Source organism: Panthera pardus, unplaced genomic scaffold (genome assembly GCF_024362965.1).
Source record: "Panthera pardus isolate Hobbes unplaced genomic scaffold, ASM2436296v1 HiC_scaffold_2, whole genome shotgun sequence".
Lineage (NCBI taxonomy): Eukaryota > Metazoa > Chordata > Mammalia > Carnivora > Felidae > Panthera > Panthera pardus.
The window spans coordinates 66,860,397-66,885,561 of record NW_026526765.1 but is presented as its reverse complement, the minus strand read 5'-3'; the positions used below and the strand labels follow the sequence as shown (position 1 = coordinate 66,885,561).

At 38.0% G+C, this 25,165-nt stretch overlaps 1 protein-coding gene across 11 annotated transcripts in view; it reads left to right on the top strand.

The window, feature by feature from the left end:
• Positions 1 to 25,165, top strand: part of APC (APC regulator of WNT signaling pathway) — a 149,618-nt gene extending 124,453 nt beyond the window's left edge. For 5 of the 11 annotated variants that reach the window (XM_053907145.1, XM_053907139.1, XM_053907142.1 and 2 more), the window contains 9 exons: positions 25 to 123; positions 3,358 to 3,736; positions 5,720 to 5,815; positions 7,117 to 7,170; positions 10,863 to 11,002; positions 11,556 to 11,633; positions 12,965 to 13,081; positions 15,854 to 16,068; positions 17,562 to 25,165. In XM_053907145.1, coding sequence (XP_053763120.1) covers positions 25 to 123; positions 3,358 to 3,736; positions 5,720 to 5,815; positions 7,117 to 7,170; positions 10,863 to 11,002; positions 11,556 to 11,633; positions 12,965 to 13,081; positions 15,854 to 16,068; positions 17,562 to 24,144 — 7,761 coding nt within the window. In that variant the 3' untranslated portion in view covers positions 24,145 to 25,165. The remainder of the gene's footprint in view (positions 1 to 24; positions 124 to 3,357; positions 3,737 to 5,719; positions 5,816 to 7,116; positions 7,171 to 10,862; positions 11,003 to 11,555; positions 11,634 to 12,964; positions 13,082 to 15,853; positions 16,069 to 17,561) is intronic. The other 6 variants (XM_053907146.1, XM_053907147.1, XM_053907148.1 and 3 more) reach the window with 3 other exon arrangements.

The window sequence follows — 25,165 nt, the reverse complement described above, 5'->3', positions numbered from 1 at the left end:
ATTCATAATTTGCTTAATTTCTAGGGTTCAGCTGCGCGAATGGATCATGAAACAGCCAGTGTTTTGAGTTCTGGTAGCACACACTCTGCTCCTCGAAGGCTGACAAGTCATCTGGGAACCAAGGTAACAGAAGATTACAAACTCTGGTCACTAATACTATGAGTACTTTGCTCTAAAACATTCTTCACTCATCTTTTAAATTCAGAGGACAATTCTGGTTCCATCTCTTCTTAAAGAAACATCTTTTTATACAAGAGGGCACAAAGGAAAAAGGATTATAAAAACTGCCAAATTAGCTAGTTTTTTATTCTTTTTCAGCTTTATCGTGCACTTCTCTGCAAGTACTCTAAGCTCCAGCCACACTGGCTTCCTTGCTGCTTCCCACGCACTACCTGTAACTTTTCTGCCTCCATGACTTGCCTATGATGGCACACACATCCACTTTCTACACCACCACAAAATGGCTGTCAGAATCCGAGGCAGCCTTTAGAGCTCTTCTTGGGCTTTACTTCTTTACAGAACATTTTCTGATTCCCAAGTTCCTCTCACCTCCCCTTGTGGTCTGTCTACCTCCTCGGGGTCACTGAAGTTTGCATGAAGTACTCTCTTTCTTTTTTTTTTTTTTCTTTTTTTTTTTAATGTTTATTTGTTTGTTTTGAGAGAGAAAGAAAGAAAGCATGTGCAAGCAGGGGAAGGGAGAGAGAGAATCCCAAGCTGGCTCCATGCCGTCCACAGAGCCCAACAAGGGGCTCCATCTCATGAACCATGAGATTATGATCTGAGCTGAAATCAAGAGTCAGACGCAGACTGAGCCACCTACATCCCCCTGCATGAAGTTCTCTTGGAAATAGGGACTTTTTTCCTTAGTCTTTTGCAGCGTCTAGCACAGAACCTGCACATAAGGGTGTTTAATAAATATTCAGTGAATAGAAAAATTATCAAAATGGAATGTTACCCAGTGTTGGTAAGCTAGTTTTTTTAGAGTCTCTCAGATATTAGCAAGTATTTTAGGACTTTAGAATGGTATGTTTTAAAAAGAAAATAATTATTGTATTGTTGTCATTTCTATAAGTTGGCCAGAGTCTTTAATATTATATTGACAAAGATGAAATTCTAATTTAACTAAACAGTATATTTTTAGTTAAATCTCACTAATTCATTAACTGTTTTCACAGAATACTCTATGTATAATCTTTCTTTACTTTGACAATATAATGGCTCTTAGGAAAAGTGTTACTGAAATAATGCTGATTTAAGAAATGAATTTAGAGTAATCAGAGATAATTGTTAATATGAGATTTAATACTTTTAATAACTCACAGCTGCTAATTGAGACCTCTGGTATGCCAGTAACTGTGTTAGAAGTTATGTGTACATTTTCATTAATCTCAAAAACACTTTTTTAAATAAGAAAACTGAAGCAAAAAAAGTTCAGGCAGCTATTGCATATTTAAATTGGAATTCATCCCCAGATCTGTCCAACATCAACATGTAATTCTTACTATAAAGAAAATCTAATATTCAGCAGTACTACTGCATGAAAATCGGCAGCTAGAATACCATTTCCTGTTGAAGTAACTGGTGAATGATCATATTAAGACCTTACTACATTTTTTAATGCCAGCTACTGTCCTATACAGGTATTATTTCATTTAATCTTCACAGAGGAAATCTCATTAGGTTAATATCTCCATTTTGCAATTGAGAAAACTGGTCTCAGAAATCAAATAACTTGGTAGTGTCACACAGCTCATTCCTAAGTAGTGGGGCCAAAATTTGAAAGCCCAGTTTTCCACGGTTCTCCCTTCCTAAAACTTTAATATCTAAAAAGTAGTGTGTGTTTATGTATTTAGAGTTTCTTAGCCTCAGCATTGTTGACTGGATAATTCTTTATTATAAGATGTTAAGCAGTATCTCTGGTCTTTTATCTTTTAAATGCCCATAACACTTTCTTTTGCAGTTGTGACACCAAAAAATGTCTCCAAAGCAAAGCATGTCCTAAGAGGGCCAAAATCACCCCTGATTAAGAACCACTGATTTATAGAGATGATACATTCTTTATATAATAGCCTCGATTTTTATGTAATAGCTCTCACATTGAAATGAGGCTAACCATGGTGCAAGATAACTGGCTACTGTTTCCAGTCTAATCTGCTTCTGAGCAAACCCTTAGAATTTGTTGTCAGAGAGTTATTGATGTTTACTGGTTGCTTTAAAAAAAAAATGGTTAAGACATCTGGCCTTGAAAGGGGCGCCTGGGTGGCTCAGTTGGTTAAGTGTCCCAACTTTGGCTCAGATCATGATCTCGCGGTTCGTGAGTTCAAGCCCTGCATCCGGCTCTGTGCTGACAGCTCAGAGCCTGCAACCTGCTTCGGATTCTGTCTCCCTCTTTGTCTGCCCCTCCCCCGCTCGGACTCTGTCTCTCCCTCTCTCAAAAATAAACAAACATAAAAAAAAAAAAAAGAAAGAAAGAAACCTGGCCTTGGAGCACCTAGGTGGCTTAGTTGGTTGAGCGTCCAGCTTTTGATTTCGGCTCAGGTCATGAACTCATGATTCGTGAGATCAAGCCCCGAGTCAATCTCTGCCCTGAGCATGGAGCCTGCTTAAGATTCTCCCTCTCTCTCCCTCTTTCTCCTTCTCTCTCTCTATCTCTCTCTCTTTCTCTCTCCCTCTCTCTTTCTCTCTCCCTCTATGTGCCTCTCCCCCTACTCTCACACACCCTCACTCTCTTTTTCAAAATAAATAAACTTAAAAAAAAAAAAAAAAAAGAATCCTGGCCTTGTACTCCCTATATGATCATGGCATTCTTCCTTTTATGGCAGAATATTTTTATATGTATAAGGGAGAAATTATATACTTTTAACAATATTATAATCTGGTAAAGGTTAGTGATTGTTGAAAACTAGTATGTAGTAAATGTTGAAAAGTTTTCTATTTATTGACTATAGTTATAAATTAAAAGAAGTACAGTAAAATTTTAAATTGTACATTTAAATAAACCACATTCCTCATTGTGTGTGTGTGTGTGTGTGTGTGTGTGAAATCATTTGATTGTCATTCATTATAATCAATGGGTTATTACCAGCTATTCCAGAAGAAGGGCAGTTTAAGTATGTAAGAAGCTACTCTCTCTTTCAACACTGTATGTCACCACTGCTTCTGTTTATTCATATAAACAAATTGGTGATGATTATATAGATTTTGAAATAATGCTCATTACTTCATCCTGGAAAGGGGGTTTTGAGTTTTGTTTTTCTTTTTAATGAGTTACAATAAATATCCCATTCATCACTTCATTGGTGTTAGCATTTGGATATTAAAGTCATAATTTTGTTTCTAAACTCATTTGGCCCACAGGTGGAAATGGTGTATTCATTGTTATCAATGCTTGGTACTCATGATAAGGATGATATGTCGCGAACTTTGCTAGCTATGTCTAGCTCCCAAGACAGCTGTATATCCATGCGACAGTCTGGATGTCTTCCTCTCCTCATCCAGCTTTTACATGGCAATGACAAAGACTCTGTGTTGTTGGGAAATTCCCGGGGCAGTAAAGAGGCTCGGGCCAGGGCCAGTGCAGCACTTCACAACATCATTCACTCACAGCCTGATGACAAGAGAGGCAGGCGTGAAATCCGAGTCCTTCATCTTTTGGAACAGATACGAGCTTACTGTGAAACCTGTTGGGAGTGGCAGGAAGCCCATGAACAAGGCATGGACCAGGACAAAAATCCAAGTATGTTCCCTGTAGTGCATGTTACAAAGCAAATGTAAAGTTTTGTAAATGAAAACTTTTTAAGTTAGTATGTTGTCTTTATGAGTGGAATATGAGTGGGATATAGGAATGGGAAGTTCATAGTAGCCATCTACACTGCTAACATAGTTTAAAGCTTAAGTCTGTATTTTTCTAGAAAAAATTGAGCAAAGGGCAACCAAAAAAGTACAGGGAATCAAGAGATATATAGTCATAGCATCATAGTATATTTAGAAAGAACTTGAGCAATTAGTTTTTCCATCCCTTTCCTTTTATAGATTAAGCTCAAGAAAGTGACTTTATACAAGTTTCTTCAGCAGTTAGTGACCACACCATAATCTTTACATTTGCATAACATTCTGTTCAGTGGATGCAGAGATATGTTATATCTGTTATGTTATTTGGCCCTCACAACAACCTTGTGAAGTAGGAAGGGAAAGTATTATCTCCATTTTACAGATAAAGAAACTGAGGCTCGGAGTGGCTGAAAGACTTGCCTGAAGCCTCATAGCTACTAAGTGGTAGAGTCAGGAACAGAGGCCAGATCTTCTGACTCTCAACCCAGTGCTCTTCCCACTGTACCATCCTACTTCAGGCCATGGGCCCCACTTACTGGGAGTGATCAGCCACCCAGCTCTTTGCTGAGGGAGAAACCCTGGGCAACCAACCCCTCTCCATCAGCAGGGAACATGGGAGTTGGGACCCTTGGGGACATAAGTTACTTCATTCCTGTAGCAAGAACCAAAAGCAGTAAGTATATAAGGTAAGATCTTCTTTTCACCTGGTAAGAAAACACACACACACACACACACACACACACACACACACACACACACAGAGGCACACAGGGTGGGGACTGTTGTAGTAACCTGTTGATTTAGGGACAAGGGGTGATGGTGAGAACACCATCTAGGAAGATTTAGCAGGGTTTTTTTAGCTTACGTATAAAGGTGAATGTATTTTAAATTTACAAATTTTCAAGAATGAGAAAATAGCAGAAATGGTCCTTTATATCTGTTTGTCCTAGGGATGAGGAAAACTGGTAAGATACTTTACTGAGAGAATATTGTCTTTATGGAATTGTTTTCTCTGGGTATCTACAATCATGTAACAACTTGTATTTTGTGATCTTAAGAATTGTTCTCAAAATGGTTAAATTAAATATTATTACTTCTGAAAAATAGACTTTTAAAATTTTGATTTCACATAATGAGTTTTGAAACTTTGTACATGGTATTAAATGTGAAGGTATATTTTCTTGGACGTCTCTTTAGATTTTTGTTTACTCTCTATCTATATAGTAAGCTTTCTCTACTAGGTTCATACTGTATTTCTTCTTTTTTTTTTTTTAAAGTTTTTACTTACTTATTTTGAAAGAGAAAGGAAGGAGGGAGAGAGAGAGAGAGAGAAAGAATCCCAAGCAGGCTCCACACTGTCAGTGCAGAGCCTGATGGAGGGCTCAAACTCAAGAACTGTGGGTTCATGACCTGGGCCAAAACCAAGAGCCAGCCACTTAACCAACTGAGCCACCCAGGTGCCCTATACTGGATTTCTTTATTACATTTGTACACAGCTAAGTGTTTTTAACCCACACTCATGACAATAGTTTAAATAGAAATTATAACAAAACAACTTTATACCAAAGTGTTTTTATTCTTTTATATATTCAACATAATTTTAAATTATTATTTGAGTTATAGCATAAACCTGCAAGGGATTTATACTAACAGATTTGGTTAAAGGCAGGTAAGTGGTAAATATTTTTCTGGAACCAAGAAAAACCCTTTACTCATATTTTCTTTTCCATGTTTGTCGTATTTATTCATCTATTCAGCAAATATTTGTTGATCTACTAAACTACTATGCATTAGGGATATTAGCCTTGTTTTTTTTTATTAAGTATAATAAACATTATTGCTTTTGAGAAAACAAAGCATTATGTTTTGTATCAATTTTATTTTTCAGTGCCAGCTCCTGTTGAACATCAGATCTGTCCTGCTGTGTGTGTTCTAATGAAACTTTCATTTGATGAAGAACATAGACATGCAATGAATGAACTTGGTAAGACAAAAATGTTTCTTAATGCCGTAGAAGAAACCAACATTTTTCATCATCGTTGGAGTATAATGCCACGTGTTTCTATTACCACCTGCTTCCTCCTTGTAGGAAATGATTATACTCTGGTTTCCGGAGGAAAAAAAAAAGGTTTTTAATGATAGGCACTGCTACCTTGTTTAAACTAACTTGACTTTTCAAAATCTTAGACAGCAGTTAGCAGAACTACTAACTGGGCTACTCCTTGCCCCTGTTGCCACAGTAGACCCTATGTGATAGTTGATGAGGAGGGTAATTTAAATTATTTTGAAATGTGGAGCTAGGCGATTGTTCTTGAACTCAGTCACTTCTCATGGACACCAGAAGAAATTATTATTAAAATTCTCATTTATCTTCGTGGTTATCAGCACTTTGCTGGATTTTCATGGTAAGCAGCATAATATCTCTGAAACTGGTTAATGAAGAAAAGCATTATGGTCTAATTTAAGTTAGAAATATTCCACTAGTTTTGGAAGGATTACTCTTTTGTGTATGTGTTATCACACACTCTAAACCTTTTATAACCTGCATTTTTGTGCACCCCATTTTTCATGTAACGGTTTTTCTTTGATTTCTAGGTTCATTTTGCACATGTGGTATTTATAATTGCATCATGCTGAGCCATCTCATGTGAACTGGATCTCTAGTCGTGCCACAAGCAAGAACCGTACACTGAGTTCCCATCTTAGTGTAGCTGTGCCCTTGCTTTTCATGCTGTTTATTTTACATTACACTCCAGCCCCCACTTTGTATTCCTACCACCCTCATCATTGTCATTCATCATTTATCTTAAAAGTCACAAAGTCATGAGACTCTTAAACACAGAGAACCTAAATGGCCAAAAATGAGTGTTGTCTCCTTCAGAGTCATCACTTTGGGGGGCTGTGTACTTTGTGAGCTCAGGCCTGTCCTCCAGCCGTGCTTTTCTTCCCACAGGCCCTTGCAGTTGGCCCATCTGATTCTCTTTCCTTCCCCCACCCCCCAGCCTCCCATGGAACTGAGTGTGGTCTTATGAGTTTGCCCCTCCTTACTACAATCTCAGCATTTGTGAAAATTTTACATTTGAGTGTTTTTTTAATGCTAGTAATTATGGGAAGGGGATAAAAATCATGAATAAACAAGAAAACTAGTCCAATTTTAAGCTACTACAAAGGTTTTCCTGTAAATGTCCCTGTGTTCCAATGAACTGTAGATTAGGACTGACACATTGATCATCTGAATTTCAAAGTAAAACCTAGACTCAGTATTTGTTCCTCTTCCTTCTTCAGGTAGGAAGGCTACCCGGGGCATTTCATCACAGGAGCTAGGGCAGGGGCTTGCAGGTGAGGAGCAGGATGGGGCCTCTGGGGGTGTGACTGTTGGCACAGAGCCACAGGGGGTTACCTTCTTCTCATTCCTAGCCTCTAAATTTGTATGAAGCAAAAGAAAGATCAAGGTTTGTGGATTGTGCGGAGATGGAGTAATTAAGCACAAGGTATCTGATAGTGAGGGATAAGGAGGAAAGAAGTCCCAAATAGATGAAGGGACATTCCAAAGCCCAGTCTGCTGGGACTGTCATTTGTACATAGAAGATTCTACAACTTACCCAGGTCATTTAGGTTTGCATCAATTAGTATCACAGGTTGTAGACTGTAGTATCAGTGATATATACATTGATTAAATGCCCACTCTGTCCTAGAAACCATGCCAGGCCCTGGAGGTAAAAATGATGAAGATATGGTTCTGACTTTCAAGGAACTCATGGCTTATTTGTATTAGTATTTCCAAAACTAGATCATAATAATCACCAGAGGTATTTGTCAAACCATATAGATTCCCTGGCCCTGTAGCAGGCTTAGTAAAGCAGTATCTCCAGAGGGGGTACCTAGGAATCATTTAATAAGTGACCCAGGTGATTCTTATGATAAGGAAATTTTGTGAAACACCAATATATAGAATATTTATGTTGAGTCCCTAATGTTTATTTTAGAATGAGACGTTTTATGCTAATGGTGATATCGAAAACCCAAGTAAAAGGAAAAAATACACCTTTTAAAACTAAGAATCATCTTTCTATTATCTTTTTTTAATATAAGTCTAAATTAAGGATTCTGTTGAATGGTTTCTTTTGAAACCATTGGTCCTCTATTAGCTTTAAGGTTATGAGGTACCACATTGGATTATATTTGGTCCATCTGGACCCCTTTTTTAAAACACAGACACTGAGCAGAATGTGAAAAAAATTATGCTTATCATCTTTGCATTACCTTGAAAAAGCCTAAGTTTTCTTAGGGCATCTATTTTTTATTCTATCAGTCATAAATTCACATCATATTTTTGTGAATCCATTTATAGTTTTCACATATATATTCATTGCCTTAAAATTTACAGAAATTTTTTTTCATTTGCCTGAAATCATAAAAGATTCTCTCTTTTATCTGATATCCTAAAATTTATTGAATGTTCCTTTTTCTTCATGGTGTTGCTGATATTGACAATATCTTTCTTTAATCATTGTTTTCAGAACCCAGTCCTGAGTTTTTTAATTTTTCCGTTCAAAAAAACTCTTTGTTCATTTAGTGCCTTCTTGAGACCTTCTTTATTAGATCATTTCACTTTCTTAAGAAAGTGTCACAGATACTGATATAGCAGGCAGGATTTCATATAGTCACAAAGCATAGTATGTTTTGTTTTGGTATTGATAGCCTGCTCTATAATGCTCGACATCTTGGTGATCTTATCAGTATATAGGGCCACAGTCTTCAAGTCATCAGTCACTCCCATTTCCATTCATGAGTCAGAACTCTCACTTCTTCTACTGGCTCCTTCTAGTAGTAAGCTCCTTAATACTTTACTCAAGTATTAAATGGTAGAAATTCCTCAGAGTTCTGTTGTAGGTTTTCTTCGTCTCTCCCTAGGCAGTATCTTCCAGTCCATGGCTTCATTTACAGTGTTTTTCAGATTTACGTCTTAATCTGAGTTTCAGACACATTATCAAATCGTTCATCTGACATCTTCATTTAGATGGTTTTTCACACATTTTTAACTCAACTGCCCCAACTGAATTTGTTATCTCCTTCGTCCCCAAATCTCTGTCCCTTCCAGGGTTCTTTTTCCCAGAAAATGGCATGCCAATCAACCCAGTTGCTCAGGAGACAACCTCGGGAGACATCCATGACTGTCTCCTCCTTATCCCCTACATTTAGTAACTGAGTACTTTCATTCTGCTTCTTAAATCTGTCTCATCACTGCTCTCCTTTTCATCTCCAGTTCAAGCCACTGTCGTCTCTTCTGTTCTGCAGTTCTTTGTCTTATTTGTCTCCACACGTCCAATTGTAATCCATTATGCACCTTGCAACCATAGGAGTCTATTTAGAGCACACATTTAATTACTCCTTCTCCTGTCTGAAATCCTTGGTGTGACATATAAAGTCTTGCATGATGTCTCCACCCATTTTTATAGCCTCATCTTGTGACCTTCTCCTTGTTGCTAATTTAAGGTTCAGGGGTTCTTGCACTTACTGTTTCATCTGCCTAAAATGCTTTTGTATTATTCCTGTCCCACCCATTTTAGATACTCATTCATCCTTTAAGTCTTAAACTTTATTTCCTCAGCCTTTTTCTTGATCCTCCCAATCTAGGTTAAATCCACCTATTACCTTGACCTGTGCTTCTTCACAGTCCATTTTACCTTAATTAATTGTTCAGTGTCTGCCTTTCCTCTAATCTATAAGCTCCATAAAGATAGTGACTGTATTTTGTTCACTGGCTATGTATTTTTCCATCATCATGGGTGGTTGGAGGAAAACCTTCCTAAATATGGTTTGGATTTTCCTTAACCAAATTAATTTTCACTTATCTATGTTCAAACTCATCTGTCATTACTGCTAGTCATAAAGATTTGCACCAGCCTTCCTACAGTTAATTCCCCTGGCTTGGAATTCTTGACCCCAGTTAGAACTTTTACAAACTTGCAGATTCCTCTACATACTGACCCTTCTAAATCATTTACAAAAATACTAAATGTACAAGTCCTCTTTCAGATTAATAACCTGACTGTTAAGACTTAGAATTTCCAAGAATTGCCTGTTTATATCCATCCTCCTTTTTTCTAAGCCACTTCTCTGTGACAAAACAACATCCCTAGTCCCATGATGATTAACATTGATGATGAATAATATTTTGAATAGCCTCCATATGCATTTTTATTTTTATTCACCTGCTCACCATTTTGCTTTACCTTTTTTATTTTGTTCTGTTTTGTTACTACCCCTTCCTTTATGTCTTTCCCTTTCCTTTTCCTTCATTTTTCTCCTTGCCTTCCTAGTGTTGACCATTGTGGGTCGAGCATACCCAGTGGTGGGAATCACAGAGAAAAAAATACTCAATTCTAGTGTAGTTGGTATTTGACACTTGAGAGTATCAAAGAAAAGTCAGAAAATTTTTTAAATATATAAATATATATGTATTTTTTTAAAATATATATGTAGTTTTATAGAACTTAGTAATAAGTTGAACAGATAATTCTTTTTCATAAAAAAAAAAAAAAAAAAGCTTTGCTTCATGCCGTTTTATTTAGAAATCTCAGGGTTCCTAAGGATAATTCTTTGGCAAACCAAAAACATTAATTAGGCCATAGTGTATAACATTGAAGAATGTAAAGTTCTAATAATAAAAATAAGTTACCTTTTTCTGCCTTCATGCGGGAAGATCTAGTGTTAGAAAGTAGCCTTCTTCATCAATGAGAAGATACAGTGTGTGTGTAGTAAATAGAGTATAATTGCTCACTTCACTAATGCAAGGGTTTGAAGGGTGGAGAAAACTGGCAGAAAATGGAGTAATTATCATTTGTACTTTATGAGTGCATTTCACAAAAGTTCTTTATAACGGTTTTTGTAGCTTGTAGTTCTAAAGACATACTTAAACCATATATTCTCATTCTTTGAGATTTTTTCCTAGTAATTAGTTTTTAAATTTGGTATTACTTGTTTTATTTTAGATTATTGTCTTTTTCCTCTTGCCCTTTTGAAATTAGGGGGACTACAGGCCATTGCAGAATTATTGCAGGTGGACTGTGAAATGTATGGGCTAACTAATGACCACTACAGTATTACATTAAGACGATATGCTGGAATGGCTTTGACAAACTTGACTTTTGGAGATGTAGCCAACAAGGTATGTTTTAGAAGATCTGTTTCTTAAGATCTCTCTGGTATGAGTTAGTTTCATACAAACTACCTTTCACTAATTTTTTTTTTCCTTTCCTCATTAGACATTCACTAATAAAAAACCTGAACTTCACACACCACTGCATATTCTTACTCATTACGTTGTCTTACACCTAAACAAAGGCAAAACATGGAACACAGTAGTGGATTTATATAATTGCATTTAAAATACTGTTCCTAGGAATGAGAGCAAAAATCTGAAAATCCCGATGACGTATGCAAGTATACACATATATTGGTTCCGTCCAAATAAGAGACTTTACTTTAAAACCCTTTGCTTATTATTTCTTATCATTTATTCATTTTATTTCTCCAGTATACTAAGAAAAGAACTGATAGCAAAAGACTTATGTAATCTGGTTTTACATCTTTTATGGATAAAATATTAGGATGATTAAAATGAGACCGTTAAAACTGGATTTGAAGTTTATTAGACAAAAATAAAGCACAGCTTCATTTTGCCTTGTTACTGACCCTCTGTTCCATTTCTAATTTTACAGGCTACACTCTGCTCTATGAAAGGCTGCATGAGAGCACTTGTGGCCCAACTAAAATCTGAAAGTGAAGACTTACAGCAGGTACTAGTTAGAATCACAAATGTTTTTTGGGGGTATTTGTGGGTCAATATCATGATTTAGATTAATTTAAGCTTTGGCTCAATATTTAGTGTCTTATGTTTCAATTATGGTTACATTAATACCAGAATAAAGGAAAATAATTATATTGTAGGAATTCCTTTTGGCACCATATTAGCATTTAGGAGGAATTTCTTTATTAGTAGATTTCTACTCTTAACAGTAGCATTAAGGAGCGCCTAGGTGGCTCAAGTGGTTAAGCATCCGACTTCGGCTCAGGTCATGATCTTGCAGTTCGTGGGTTCAAGCCCCGCATTGGACCCTGTGCTGACAGCTCAGAGCCTGGAGCCTACTTCAGATTCTGTGTCTTCCCTTTCTCTCTGCCCCTCCCCCACTTGCATTCTGTCTCTCTCTCAAAAATAAATATTTTTAAAAACTTTAAAAACAAAAAAAAGAGGTTAGAGTGGAAGAGAGCCAAAGCATAAGAGACTCTTAAAAACTGAGAACAGGGGCGCCTGGGTGGCTCAGTCGGTTAAGCGTCCGACTTCAGCCCGGGTCACGATCTCACGGTCCGTGAGTTCGAGCCCCGCGTCGGGCTCTGGGCTGATGGCTCAGATCCTGGAGCCTGCTTCCGATTCTGTGTCTCCCTCTCTCTCTGCCCCTCCCCCGTTCATGCTGTGTCTCTCTCTGTCTCAAAAATAAATAAACGTTAAAAAATTTTTAAAAAAAACAAAAAAAACAAAAAAAAAAACTGAGGGTTGATGGGGGGTGGGAGGGAGGGGAGGGTGGGTGATGGGTATTGAGGAGGACACCTTCTGGGATGAGCACTGGGTGTTGTATGAAACCAATTTGACAATAAACTTCATATATTGAAAAAAATAAAATAAAATAAAAATAAATAAATAAATAAAAACTTTAAAAACAAACAAAAAAAAAGCATTAAAAACAAAACAACTATAGAGGCACCTGGGTGGCTCAGTCAGTTGAACATCCCGGCTCTTGATTTCAGCTCAGGTCATGATTCGAGGGTCATGGATCAAGCCCCAGGTTGGGCTCTGAGCTGAGCATGGAGCCTGCTTAAGATTCATTCTCTCTCTCTCTCTCTCTCTCCCTCTCTCCCCCTCTCCCCCTCTCCCCCTCTCTCCCTCTCTCCCTCTCCCCCTCTCCCCCTCTCTCCCTCTCCCTCTCTCCCTCTCTCTCTTCCTCTCTCCCTCTCTTCCCTCCCCCTTCCCGCCCCTCTCCCCCACTGGCACTCCTGCTCTCTCACTCTAAAAGAGAACAAAACTATAAATTATTTTATATTCAAATTATTCTAAAATTGATTTCATTTGCAGGTTATTGCAAGTGTTTTGAGGAATTTGTCTTGGCGAGCAGATGTAAATAGTAAAAAGACATTGCGCGAAGTTGGAAGTGTGAAAGCATTAATGGAATGTGCTTTGGAAGTTAAAAAGGTACCTTTGAAAACATTTAATATTCTCATTCGGATTTTCATCTTTGGTTACTTTTTCCCATCCCTGAGATTCCTTAATTCGTGACCCGCTTATCTCATCAGTTCTTATTCTTAGACTGCTCTAAACTCCTACTAAAGTATTGGGGGGTGGGAGGGAGGGCAGGGTGGGAGGGAGGGCAGGGTGGGTGATGGGTATTGAGGAGGGCACCTTTTGGGATGAGCACTGGGTGTTGTATGGAAACCAATTTGACAGTAAATTTCATATATTAAAAAATAAAAAAAATAAAATAAATAAATAAATAAATAAATAAATAAATAAATAAATAAAAATAAACTCCTACTAAAGTATTAAGATGGAAAAGATTGTACAAAGTGTCCTAGGGTAAGTCAGGGTTTTTCGGATTTGACACTGTTGGCATCTTGGACCTGATAATTGTATGTTTTAAGGGACTGACCTGTGCCTTGTATGGTGTTTTGCAGCATATTTGGCCTTTGTCCATTAGATACCAATACACTTCCCCTCAGTCATGACAGTCAAAAATGTCTCCAGATATTACCAGATGTGCCCCAGAGGGGCAAAGGGAAAGAATCATCCCCAGTGGAGAATCACTGTGTACGTAGTGTTAGTGTTACTCTGTGCTCTCCAGAGTCCTCAGTTTTGACAGTCACCCTATCAAGAGGTGATAAGACCCAAGGGCAAGGAATTCCTCAAATAATAGTTTGCTTACAAAAGGAAATATCACCAGATGGCATATCTACTTCATAAACTAAGCTAATTTAAAAAGAAAAGCTTAAACTTGAAATCTGGGACTAAGCAGGCTTCCTTTCACCCAACCATTCCCCCTGGACCCACAGCCTACATTATTTTTCTTCAAAATGTCCTTTTTTGAGAAGATAAAGAATTTGGGAGTTTTGTTTATTTATTTGTATATGTATTTTTGTGAAATTATTTTATACCAGGAAAACCCAAGAAAATCAACTGAAATATAATTAGAAATAGGAAAAGTATTCAATTAAAAAACTGGTTATAACAATACTATTCAAATATACTTAGGGTCTGCATAAAAAATACCATTAAAACGCTCTTGAAATAGCAGAACACTTGTATTTCTTACAGGGAAAAACATATACAAATGGCCAAGAAGCACTTAAAAAGATACTCAACGTCATTAGTCATGAGGAAAATATAAATTAAAACTAGTGAGATACCATTACATATATTATATTGGTTAAAATGTAAAAGATTAACCAAGTGTTGTCTAGGATGTTAAGCAGCTGGAATTCTCATACACTGCTGGTGGGAATGTAAAATGGTATATACCACTTTGAAAAACATTTGGCAGTGTTTTAAAGTTAAACATATACCAACCATACAACCCAGCCATTCCAGTTCTAAGTGTTTACCAAAGAGAAACCTCTGTTCACACAAAATCTTAAACACAGATGTCAGCAATTTTGATAGCCAAAAACTAGACAGAACTCTAAAGTATATCAACAGGTGAATGGGTAAAGAAGTTATGGAATGTCTACAATGGAATACTATTTGGCTATTAAAAAAATGAACTATTAGGGTACCTGGGTGGCTCATTTGGTTAAGCATCCGACTTTGGCTCAGGTCATGACCTCTTGGGCCCCGTGCTGGGCTCTGTGCTGACAGCTCAGAGCCTGGAGCCTGCTTCAGATTCTGTGTCTCCTTCTCTCTCTGTCCCTCCCCTGCTCGTGCTCTCTCACTCTCTCTCTCAAAAATAAACATTTAAAAAAATGTTTTTTAATGAACTATTGACACATGCAGTAATCTATAATGACAGAAACAGATCAGTAGTTGCTTGGGGCTGGCAGTGGATTACAATAAGATACCAGGAAATTTAGAGCATTGATATAAATGTTTGTTATACACAACTTGCTGTTTTTATTTAATATTAAATCTTAAACATCTTTCCATGTCAGTATATAGAGGGTTTTTTCTGGGTTTTGTTATCATGCAATGTCATCTTTTCAGAATGCACACCAGTTCCGTCTCATAGTCTAATATGAGCTCTTGTCAGGGTTGCCTGGGTGACTTAGTTGGTAAACCATCCGACTTCAGCTCAGGTCATGATCTCACAGTCCATGAGTTCGAGCCCTGCATCAGGCTCTGTGCTGTCAACTCAGAGCCTGGAGCCTGCTTCAGATTCTGTGTCCCCTTCTCTCTGCCTCTCACCTGCTCACACTCTGTTTCTCTGTCTCTCTCTCTCTCAAAAGTAAATAAGCGTTAAAAAATTTAATATGAGCTCTTGCAAGATATGTGTGTACCATCTAAACACATAGAATAAAGTTCATAAAGGTCATTAGTTTAGTATTGTGTTCTGCTTGTTCTATGGGGATATCACTTAAGTTCCATTTGGTATTTTATGAAAGTTGTCCTAAATGAAGAGTTCCTAATACTTTGCCCATGAGGGGCAAGGAGCAGGGGAGTTGTGCAATAATAATAACAACTTACTCAAGGTGTGCTGGGGTGGCCCAATCGGTTGAGTGTCCAACTCTTGATTTCTGCTCAGGTCATGATCCCAGGGTCAGGGGATCAAGCCCCACGTCAGGCTCTGCACTGAGTGTGGAGCCTGCTTGGGATTCTCTCTTTCTCTCCTCTGCCCCTGTCCCCTGCTCACACTTTCTCTCTCTCTTTAAAAAAATTAAATTAAAAAAATTAACAACTTACTCAATAGAAGTAAACACAGAAGTTGGAAGAGGCACATTCCAACTCTAATTAGATGACGCATGTTCTGTTTCTTAATAGGAATCAACCCTCAAAAGCGTATTGAGTGCCTTATGGAATTTGTCAGCACATTGCACTGAGAATAAAGCTGATATATGTGCTGTAGATGGTGCGCTTGCATTTCTGGTTGGCACTCTCACTTACCGAAGCCAGACAAATACTTTAGCCATTATTGAAAGTGGAGGTGGAATATTACGGAACGTGTCCAGCTTGATAGCTACAAATGAGGACCATAGGTAAGTTTTACATTACTTTTAAATGAATTAGTGTAGAATTCTTACCCTTAAAAAGACCCAGTTGTAAGTAGTGTTTTGTTTAATTGTGCAGGTTCTAAGCCAAATTGTATTTATTCTAACAAAAGTTTATAGTATCACAAAGATGTGTACAAGTAAATAAATGACACTTAAAAGGTATAACCCATACGTAGGGAATAAAAAGTTACAAATACTACAAAGAACAAAATCTCATTGTATATGTTAGTATGGCATAAAGGAGTATAAGGTTTATAAAGAACAAAACTTAGGTGTATAATCCAGAGAACACAGTAGTTCATATTCTTTCTAACGGTGTCTTAATAATCATAATGTCATTTAACCAACAACCATTTATCTAACTAGGGCTGTGAAACCTAAGAAAGTATCTGAGATACAAGGCACACATTTTCAGAACTTAGGCTCTGTATTTTGTCAACAAAAATATGGGTATCTTTCACAGCATATTTATTTATTTATTATCCAGTATTGCTTCCCATTTTCAGAAAGTCCATAAGGTGCTTTTAGTAACAGTACTTGTAAAGAATGTGAACATCTTCTCTTTAGGTTTTTGATGCACAGACTAACAAGCCTTATAGCCCTTTCTGCTATGCAAAGAAGACCTCTTAAATTCAGTAAGCACTCAGCTGTTTGCTGGACTGCTGAGAGAACTGTCATGTTAAGGCTCACTGCACACCCTTGCCAATCAATTTTAAAGCCCTCTAAAGTTGAACATGCTGTCATTAAACTTCAGTTTACCGTGCATTAAACAAGCTATAGCTCTTTCAAGTCCCAAAGTGCTCAACCTTTGGGACTCTCAACCTTTGTTTTAAAGTTACCTTTAAATTTCCAAAACCTTTCATTAGAAATAACAAACTACGTGCACAGTTTGACAGCACATTTGTAAGGGAGATGGCAGTACCACAGACTCAATCCAGGGACATAGAGGTTATTCTAAAATGTCAGTTTGCCGGCCTAGGAGCTTACATAAAGCTTACAGCTTTATGACTATATAAAGATCCATCGATCGATTCTTCCACGTCTTCCACTACGTCTTATTAGTCGACATTGTGGCACCCATCCATAGATTAAGTTACCACAAAGTCCCTGTTTAGCATAAGATTTCATGATATATTTATTGGGGAACTCTATGACCATATGAACAAGGCAGATGTGTCTGCTCAGGCAAAAATTTTAAAGGCTATTGGGTCAGAATAGGAAATACAGAATGTGTTAAAATTAACACTTCTTTTAGTCTGACAGATGAGTATTTTTAAACAATAAACATTAAACGAACTAGGAACAAATGGAGATGTGAAACGCTTGAAATTTGTAGTATAAATTGGTGCAGTTTTATTGTGCCTATTAATCAGTTTTAGTAGTTATCTTTAGATTTAAATTTGTTTTCTAACCTTTTATTTATTGTTATAATAAGCAGATTTTTACCTTAATTTTGGGATCTCTTCTTTTTATTTCAGGCAAATCCTAAGAGAGAACAACTGCCTGCAAACCTTATTACAACACTTGAAATCTCACAGTTTGACAATAGTCAGTAATGCATGTGGAACCTTGTGGAATCTCTCAGCAAGAAATCCTAAAGACCAGGAAGCATTATGGGACATGGGGGCAGTCAGCATGCTCAAGAACCTCATTCATTCAAAGCACAAAATGATTGCTATGGGAAGCGCTGCAGCTTTAAGGAATCTCATGGCAAATAGACCTGCAAAGTATAAGGATGCCAATATAATGTCTCCTGGTTCAAGCTTGCCATCTCTTCATGTCAGGAAACAAAAAGCCCTAGAAGCAGAATTAGATGCTCAGCATTTATCAGAAACTTTTGACAATATTGACAATTTAAGTCCCAAGGCATCTCATCGTAATAAGCAACGACACAAGCCAAATCTTTATGGTGACTATGTTTTTGACACCAATCGACATGATGATAATAGATCAGACAATTTTAATACTGGAAACATGACTGTCCTTTCACCATATTTAAATACTACAGTGTTGCCCAGCTCCTCTTCATCAAGAGGAAGTTTAGACAGTTCTCGTTCTGAAAAAGATAGAAGTTTGGAGAGAGAACGAGGAATTAGCCTAGGCAACTACCACCCAGCAACAGAAAATCCAGGCACTTCTTCAAAGCGAGGTTTGCAGATTTCCACCACTGCAGCCCAGATTGCCAAAGTCATGGAAGAAGTATCAGCCATTCATACCTCCCAGGAAGATAGAAGTTCTGGGTCTACTGGCGAGTTACATTGTGGGACAGATGAGAGGAATGCACTAAGAAGAAGCTCCACTGCCCACACACATGCAAACACTTACAACTTCACTAAGTCAGAAAATTCAAATAGGACATGTCCTATGCCTTATGCCAAATTGGAATATAAGAGATCTTCAAATGATAGTTTAAATAGTGTCAGTAGTAGTGATGGTTATGGTAAAAGAGGTCAGATGAAGCCTTCCATTGAATCCTATTCTGAAGATGATGAAAGTAAATTTTGCAGCTATGGTCAGTATCCAGCTGACCTAGCCCATAAAATACATAGTGCAAATCATATGGATGATAATGATGGAGAACTAGATACACCAATAAATTATAGTCTTAAATATTCAGATGAGCAGTTGAACTCCGGAAGGCAAAGCCCTTCACAGAATGAAAGATGGGCAAGACCCAAACATATAATAGAAGATGAAATAAAACAGAGTGAGCAAAGACAATCAAGAAGTCAAAGCACAACTTATCCCGTATATACTGAGAGCACTGATGATAAACATCTCAAGTTTCAGCCACATTTTGGACAGCAGGAATGTGTTTCCCCATATAGGTCAAGAGGAGCCAATGGTTCAGAAACAAATCGAGTAAGTTCCAATCATGGAATTAATCAAAATGTAAACCAGTCTTTGTGTCAGGAAGATGACTATGAAGATGATAAGCCAACGAACTATAGTGAACGTTACTCCGAGGAAGAGCAGCATGAAGAAGAAGAGAGACCAACAAATTATAGCATAAAGTATAATGAAGAGAAACATCATGTGGATCAACCTATCGATTATAGTTTAAAATATGCCACAGACATTCCTGCCTCACAGAAACCACCATTTTCATTCTCAAAGAGTTCATCTGGACAAAGCACTAAAACTGAACACATCTCTTCAAGCAGTGAGAATACATCCACACCTTCATCTAATGCCAAGAGGCAGAATCAGCACCATCCAAGTTCCACACAAAGCAGAAATGGTCAGACCCCAAAAGCCACCTCCTGCAAAGTTCCCTCTATCAACCAAGAAACAATACAGACTTACTGTGTAGAGGATACCCCAATATGTTTTTCACGTTGCAGTTCACTATCCTCTTTGTCATCGGCCGAAGATGAAATAGGATGTGATCAGACAACACAGGAAACAGATTCTGCTAATACTCTACAAATAGCAGAAATAAAAGAAAACAGTGGGACTAGATCAACAGAAGAGTCTGTGAGTGAAGTTCCAACAGTGTCACAGCACATTAGAACCAAATCCAGCAGACTTCAGGCTTCTGGTTTATCTGCAGAATCGACCAGGCATAAAGCTGTTGAATTTTCTTCAGGGGCCAAATCTCCATCAAAAAGTGGTGCTCAGACACCTAAAAGTCCACCAGAGCACTATGTTCAGGAGACTCCACTCATGTTTAGCAGATGCACTTCTGTCAGTTCACTTGATAGTTTTGAGAGTCGTTCGATTGCCAGCTCCGTTCAGAGTGAACCCTGCAGTGGAATGGTAAGTGGCATTATAAGCCCCAGTGACCTTCCAGATAGCCCTGGACAAACCATGCCACCAAGCAGAAGTAAAACCCCTCCTCCTCCTCCTCCTCCTCAGACAGTTCAGAGTAAGCGAGAGGTACCTAAAAACAAAGCCCCTACTGCGGAAAAGAGAGAGAGTGGACCGAAGCAAGCTGCTGTAAATGCTGCAGTACAGAGAGTCCAGGTGCTTCCAGATGCTGATACTCTCTTACATTTTGCCACAGAAAGTACTCCAGATGGATTTTCTTGTTCATCTAGCCTGAGTGCTCTGAGCCTCGATGAGCCATTTATACAGAAAGATGTGGAATTAAGAATAATGCCTCCAGTTCAGGAAAATGACAATGGGAATGAAACCGAATCTGAGCAGCCTGAAGAAGCAAATGAAAGCCAGGTAAAAGAAGCAGAAAAACCTACTGATTCTGAAAAAGATCTGTTAGATGACTCAGATGATGATGATATTGAAATATTAGAAGAATGTATTATTTCTGCCATGCCAACAAAATCCTCACGTAAAGCCAAAAAACCAGCCCAGACTGCTCCAAAATTACCTCCACCTGTGGCAAGGAAACCAAGTCAACTCCCTGTGTATAAACTTCTTCCATCACAAAACAGGTTACAGGCACAAAAACATGTTAGTTTTACACCAGGAGATGATATGCCACGGGTGTATTGTGTAGAAGGGACACCTATAAACTTTTCCACAGCTACATCTTTAAGTGATCTAACAATAGAATCTCCTCCAAATGAGTTAGCTGCTGGAGAAGGGGTTAGAGCAGGAGCACAGTCCGGTGAATTTGAAAAACGAGATACCATTCCTACAGAAGGCAGAAGTACAGATGAGGCTCAAAGAGTAAAAACCCCATCTGCAACTATATCTGAACTGGATGACAATAAAACAGAAGAAGGTGATATTCTTGCAGAATGCATTAACTCTGCCATGCCCAAAGGAAAAAGTCACAAGCCTTTCCGTGTGAAGAAGATAATGGACCAGGTCCAACAAGCATCTATGTCTTCATCTGGAGCTAACAAAAATCAGTTAGATGGTAAGAAAAAGAAACCTACTTCACCAGTAAAACCTATACCACAAAATACTGAATATAGGACACGTGTAAGAAAAAATACAGACTCAAAAAATAATTTAAATGCTGAAAGAACTTTCTCAGACAACAAAGATTCAAAGAAACAGAACCTGAAAAATAATTCCAAGGACTTCAATGATAAGCTACCAAATAATGAAGATCGAGTCAGAGGAAGTTTTACTTTTGATTCACCTCATCATTACACTCCCATTGAAGGAACTCCATACTGTTTTTCACGAAATGATTCTTTGAGTTCTCTAGATTTTGATGATGATGATGTCGACCTTTCTAGAGAAAAGGCTGAATTAAGAAAGGGGAAAGAAAATAAAGAATCAGAAGCTAAAGTTACCAGCCACACAGAACTAACCTCTAGCCAACAATCAGCTAATAAGACACAAGCTGTTACAAAACATCCAATAAATCGAGGTCAGTCTAAACCCATGCTGCAGAAGCAGTCCACTTTTCCGCAGTCATCCAAAGACATTCCAGACAGGGGAGCAGCAACTGATGAAAAATTACAAAATTTTGCTATTGAAAATACTCCGGTGTGCTTTTCTCGAAATTCCTCTTTAAGTTCTCTTAGTGACATTGATCAAGAAAACAACAATAACAAAGAAGGTGAACCTGTCAAAGAGACAGAGCCCCCTGACTCACAGGGAGAACCCAGTAAACCTCAGGCATCAGGTTATGCTCCTAAATCATTTCATGTTGAAGATACCCCTGTTTGTTTCTCACGAAATAGTTCTCTCAGTTCTCTTAGTATTGATTCTGAAGATGACCTGTTGCAGGAATGTATAAGTTCTGCAATGCCAAAAAAGAAAAAGCCTTCAAGACTGAAGGGTGATAATGAAAAGCATAGTCCCAGAAATATGAGTGGCATGTTGGCAGAAGATTTGACACTTGATTTGAAAGATATACAGAGACCAGATTCAGAACATGGTTTATCCCCGGATTCAGAAAATTTTGATTGGAAAGCTATTCAGGAAGGTGCAAATTCCATAGTAAGTAGTTTACATCAAGCTGCTGCTGCTGCATGTTTATCTAGACAGGCATCATCTGACTCAGATTCCATCCTTTCACTGAAATCAGGGATCTCCCTGGGATCACCATTTCATCTTACACCTGATCAAGAGGAAAAACCCTTTACAAGTAATAAGGGCCCACGAATTCTAAAACCTGGGGAGAAGAGTACATTGGAAACTAAAAAGATAGAATCTGAAAATAAAGGAATCAAAGGAGGAAAAAAAGTTTATAGAAGTTTAATTACCGGAAAAGTTCGTTCTAATTCGGAAATTTCAAGCCAAATGAAACAGCCTCTTCAAACAAACATGCCTTCAATCTCTCGGGGCAGGACAATGATTCATATTCCAGGAGTTCGAAATAGCTCTTCAAGTACAAGTCCAGTTTCTAAAAAAGGCCCACCCCTTAAGACTCCAGCCTCCAAAAGCCCTAGTGAAGGTCAGCCAGCCACCACTTCTCCTAGAGGAACCAAGCCATCTGTGAAGTCAGAATTAAGCCCTGTTACCAGGCAGACATCCCAACCAGCTGGAGCAAATAAAGGGTCTTCTAGATCAGGATCTAGAGATTCCACTCCTTCAAGACCTGCCCAACAACCATTAAGTAGACCTATGCAGTCTCCGGGGCGGAACTCAATTTCTCCTGGTCGAAATGGAATAAGCCCTCCTAATAAATTATCCCAGTTGCCAAGGACTTCATCCCCTAGTACTGCTTCAACTAAGTCCTCAGGTTCTGGGAAGATGTCATACACATCTCCAGGCAGACAGATGAGCCAGCAGAACCTTACCAAACAAACGGGTTTATCCAAGAATGGCAGTAGTATCCCAAGAAGTGAGTCTGCCTCCAAAGGACTAAATCAGATGAATAATGGGAATGGATCCAATAAAAAGGTAGAACTTTCTAGAATGTCCTCAACTAAATCAAGTGGAAGTGAATCTGATAGGTCAGAGAGACCTGTATTAGTACGCCAGTCAACTTTCATCAAAGAAGCTCCAAGCCCAACCCTAAGGAGAAAATTGGAGGAATCTGCTTCATTTGAATCTCTTTCTCCATCTTCTAGACCAGATTCTCCCACTAGGTCCCAGGCACAGACTCCAGTTTTAAGTCCTTCCCTTCCTGATATGTCTCTGTCCACACATTCATCTGTTCAGTCTGGTGGATGGCGAAAACTCCCACCTAATCTCAGTCCCACCATAGAGTATAATGATGGAAGACCAGCAAAGCGCCATGATATAGCACGCTCCCATTCTGAAAGTCCTTCTAGACTTCCAATTAATAGGTCAGGAACCTGGAAACGTGAGCACAGCAAACATTCATCATCCCTTCCACGAGTAAGCACTTGGAGAAGAACTGGAAGTTCATCCTCAATTCTTTCTGCTTCATCAGAATCCAGTGAAAAAGCAAAAAGTGAAGATGAAAAACATGTGAACTCTATTTCAGGAACCAAACAAACTAAAGAAAACCAAGTATCCACAAAAGGAACATGGAGAAAAATAAAAGAAAATGAGATTTCTCCCACAAATAGTACCTCTCAGACCACTTCCTCAGGTGCTGCAAACGGTGCTGAATCAAAGACTCTGATTTATCAAATGGCACCTGCTGTTTCTAAAACAGAGGATGTTTGGGTGAGAATTGAGGACTGTCCCATCAACAACCCTAGATCCGGAAGATCCCCAACAGGAAATACTCCCCCCGTGATTGACACTGTTTCAGAAAAGGGAAATCCAAACGCTAAAGATTCAAAAGATAATCAGGGAAAACAAAACGTGGGTAATGGCAGTGCTCCCATACGCACCATGGGTTTGGAAAACCGCCTGAACTCCTTTATTCAGGTAGATGCCCCAGACCAAAAAGGAACTGAGGCTAAACCGGGACAAAGTAACCCTGTCCCTGTGTCAGAGACTAATGAAAGTTCCATAGCTGAGCGTACCCCTTTCAGTTCTAGCAGTTCAAGCAAGCACAGTTCACCTAGTGGGACTGTTGCTGCCAGAGTGACTCCTTTTAACTACAATCCAAGCCCTAGGAAAAGCAGCGCAGATAGCACTTCAGCTCGGCCATCTCAGATCCCGACACCAGTGAACAACAACACGAAGAAACGAGATTCAAAAACTGACAGCACAGAATCCAGTGGAACTCAAAGTCCTAAGCGCCATTCTGGGTCTTACCTTGTGACATCTGTTTAAAAGAGCTGGAATGATGAAACTAAGAAAATTATGTGTTAATTACAACTGCTATGTAGAAATCTTGTTTCAGATGAAACTTTAAAAGACTGAAAAATTTTGTAAATAGGTTTGATTGTTAGAGAGTTTTTGTTCTGGAAGCCATATTTGATAGTATACTTTGTCTTCACTGGTCATATTTTGGGAGGCACTCTTGATAGTTAGGAAAAAAATGGTAAAGCCAAGTATATTTGTACAGTATGTTTTACATGTATTTAAGTAGCATCCCATCCCATCATACTTTAATTATTGCTTGTCTTAAAATAATGAACACTACAGATAGAGGATATGATATATTGCTGTTCTCAATCATTTCTAGATTATAAACTGACTAAACTTACATCAGGGAGAAATTGGTATTTATGCAAAAAACCATTCTGTTTTAGTCCTTGTGAATCCATCTAACATTATAATTAATCATGTGGCTGTGAAATTCACAGTAATATGGTTCCCGATGAACAAGTTTACCCAGCCTGCTTTGCTTTACTGCATGAGTGAAACTGATGGTTCAATTTCAGAAGTAATGATTAACAGTTCTGTGGTCAAATTATGTGCATATAGATAGCTACAGTGTAACAATTTACACTATTTTGTGCTCAAAACAAACAAAAAAAATCAAAAAATCTGTGTAACTGTAAAACATTGAATGAAACTATTTTACCTGAACTAGATTTTATCTGAAAGTAGGTAGAATTTTGCTATGCTGTAACTTGTTGTATATTCTGGTATTTGAGGTGAGATGGCTGCTCTTTTATTAATGAGACATGAATCGTGTCTCAACAGAAACTAAATGAACATTTCAGAATAAATTATTGCTGTATGTAAACTGTTACTGAAATTGGTATTTGTTTGAAGGGTCTTATTTCATGTTTGTATTAATAATTGTTAAAAAGGCCTCTTTTAAAAGCTTATATAAATTTTTTCTTCAAATTCTATGCATTAAGAGTAAAATTCCTCTTACTGTAATAAAAACAATTGAAGCTAA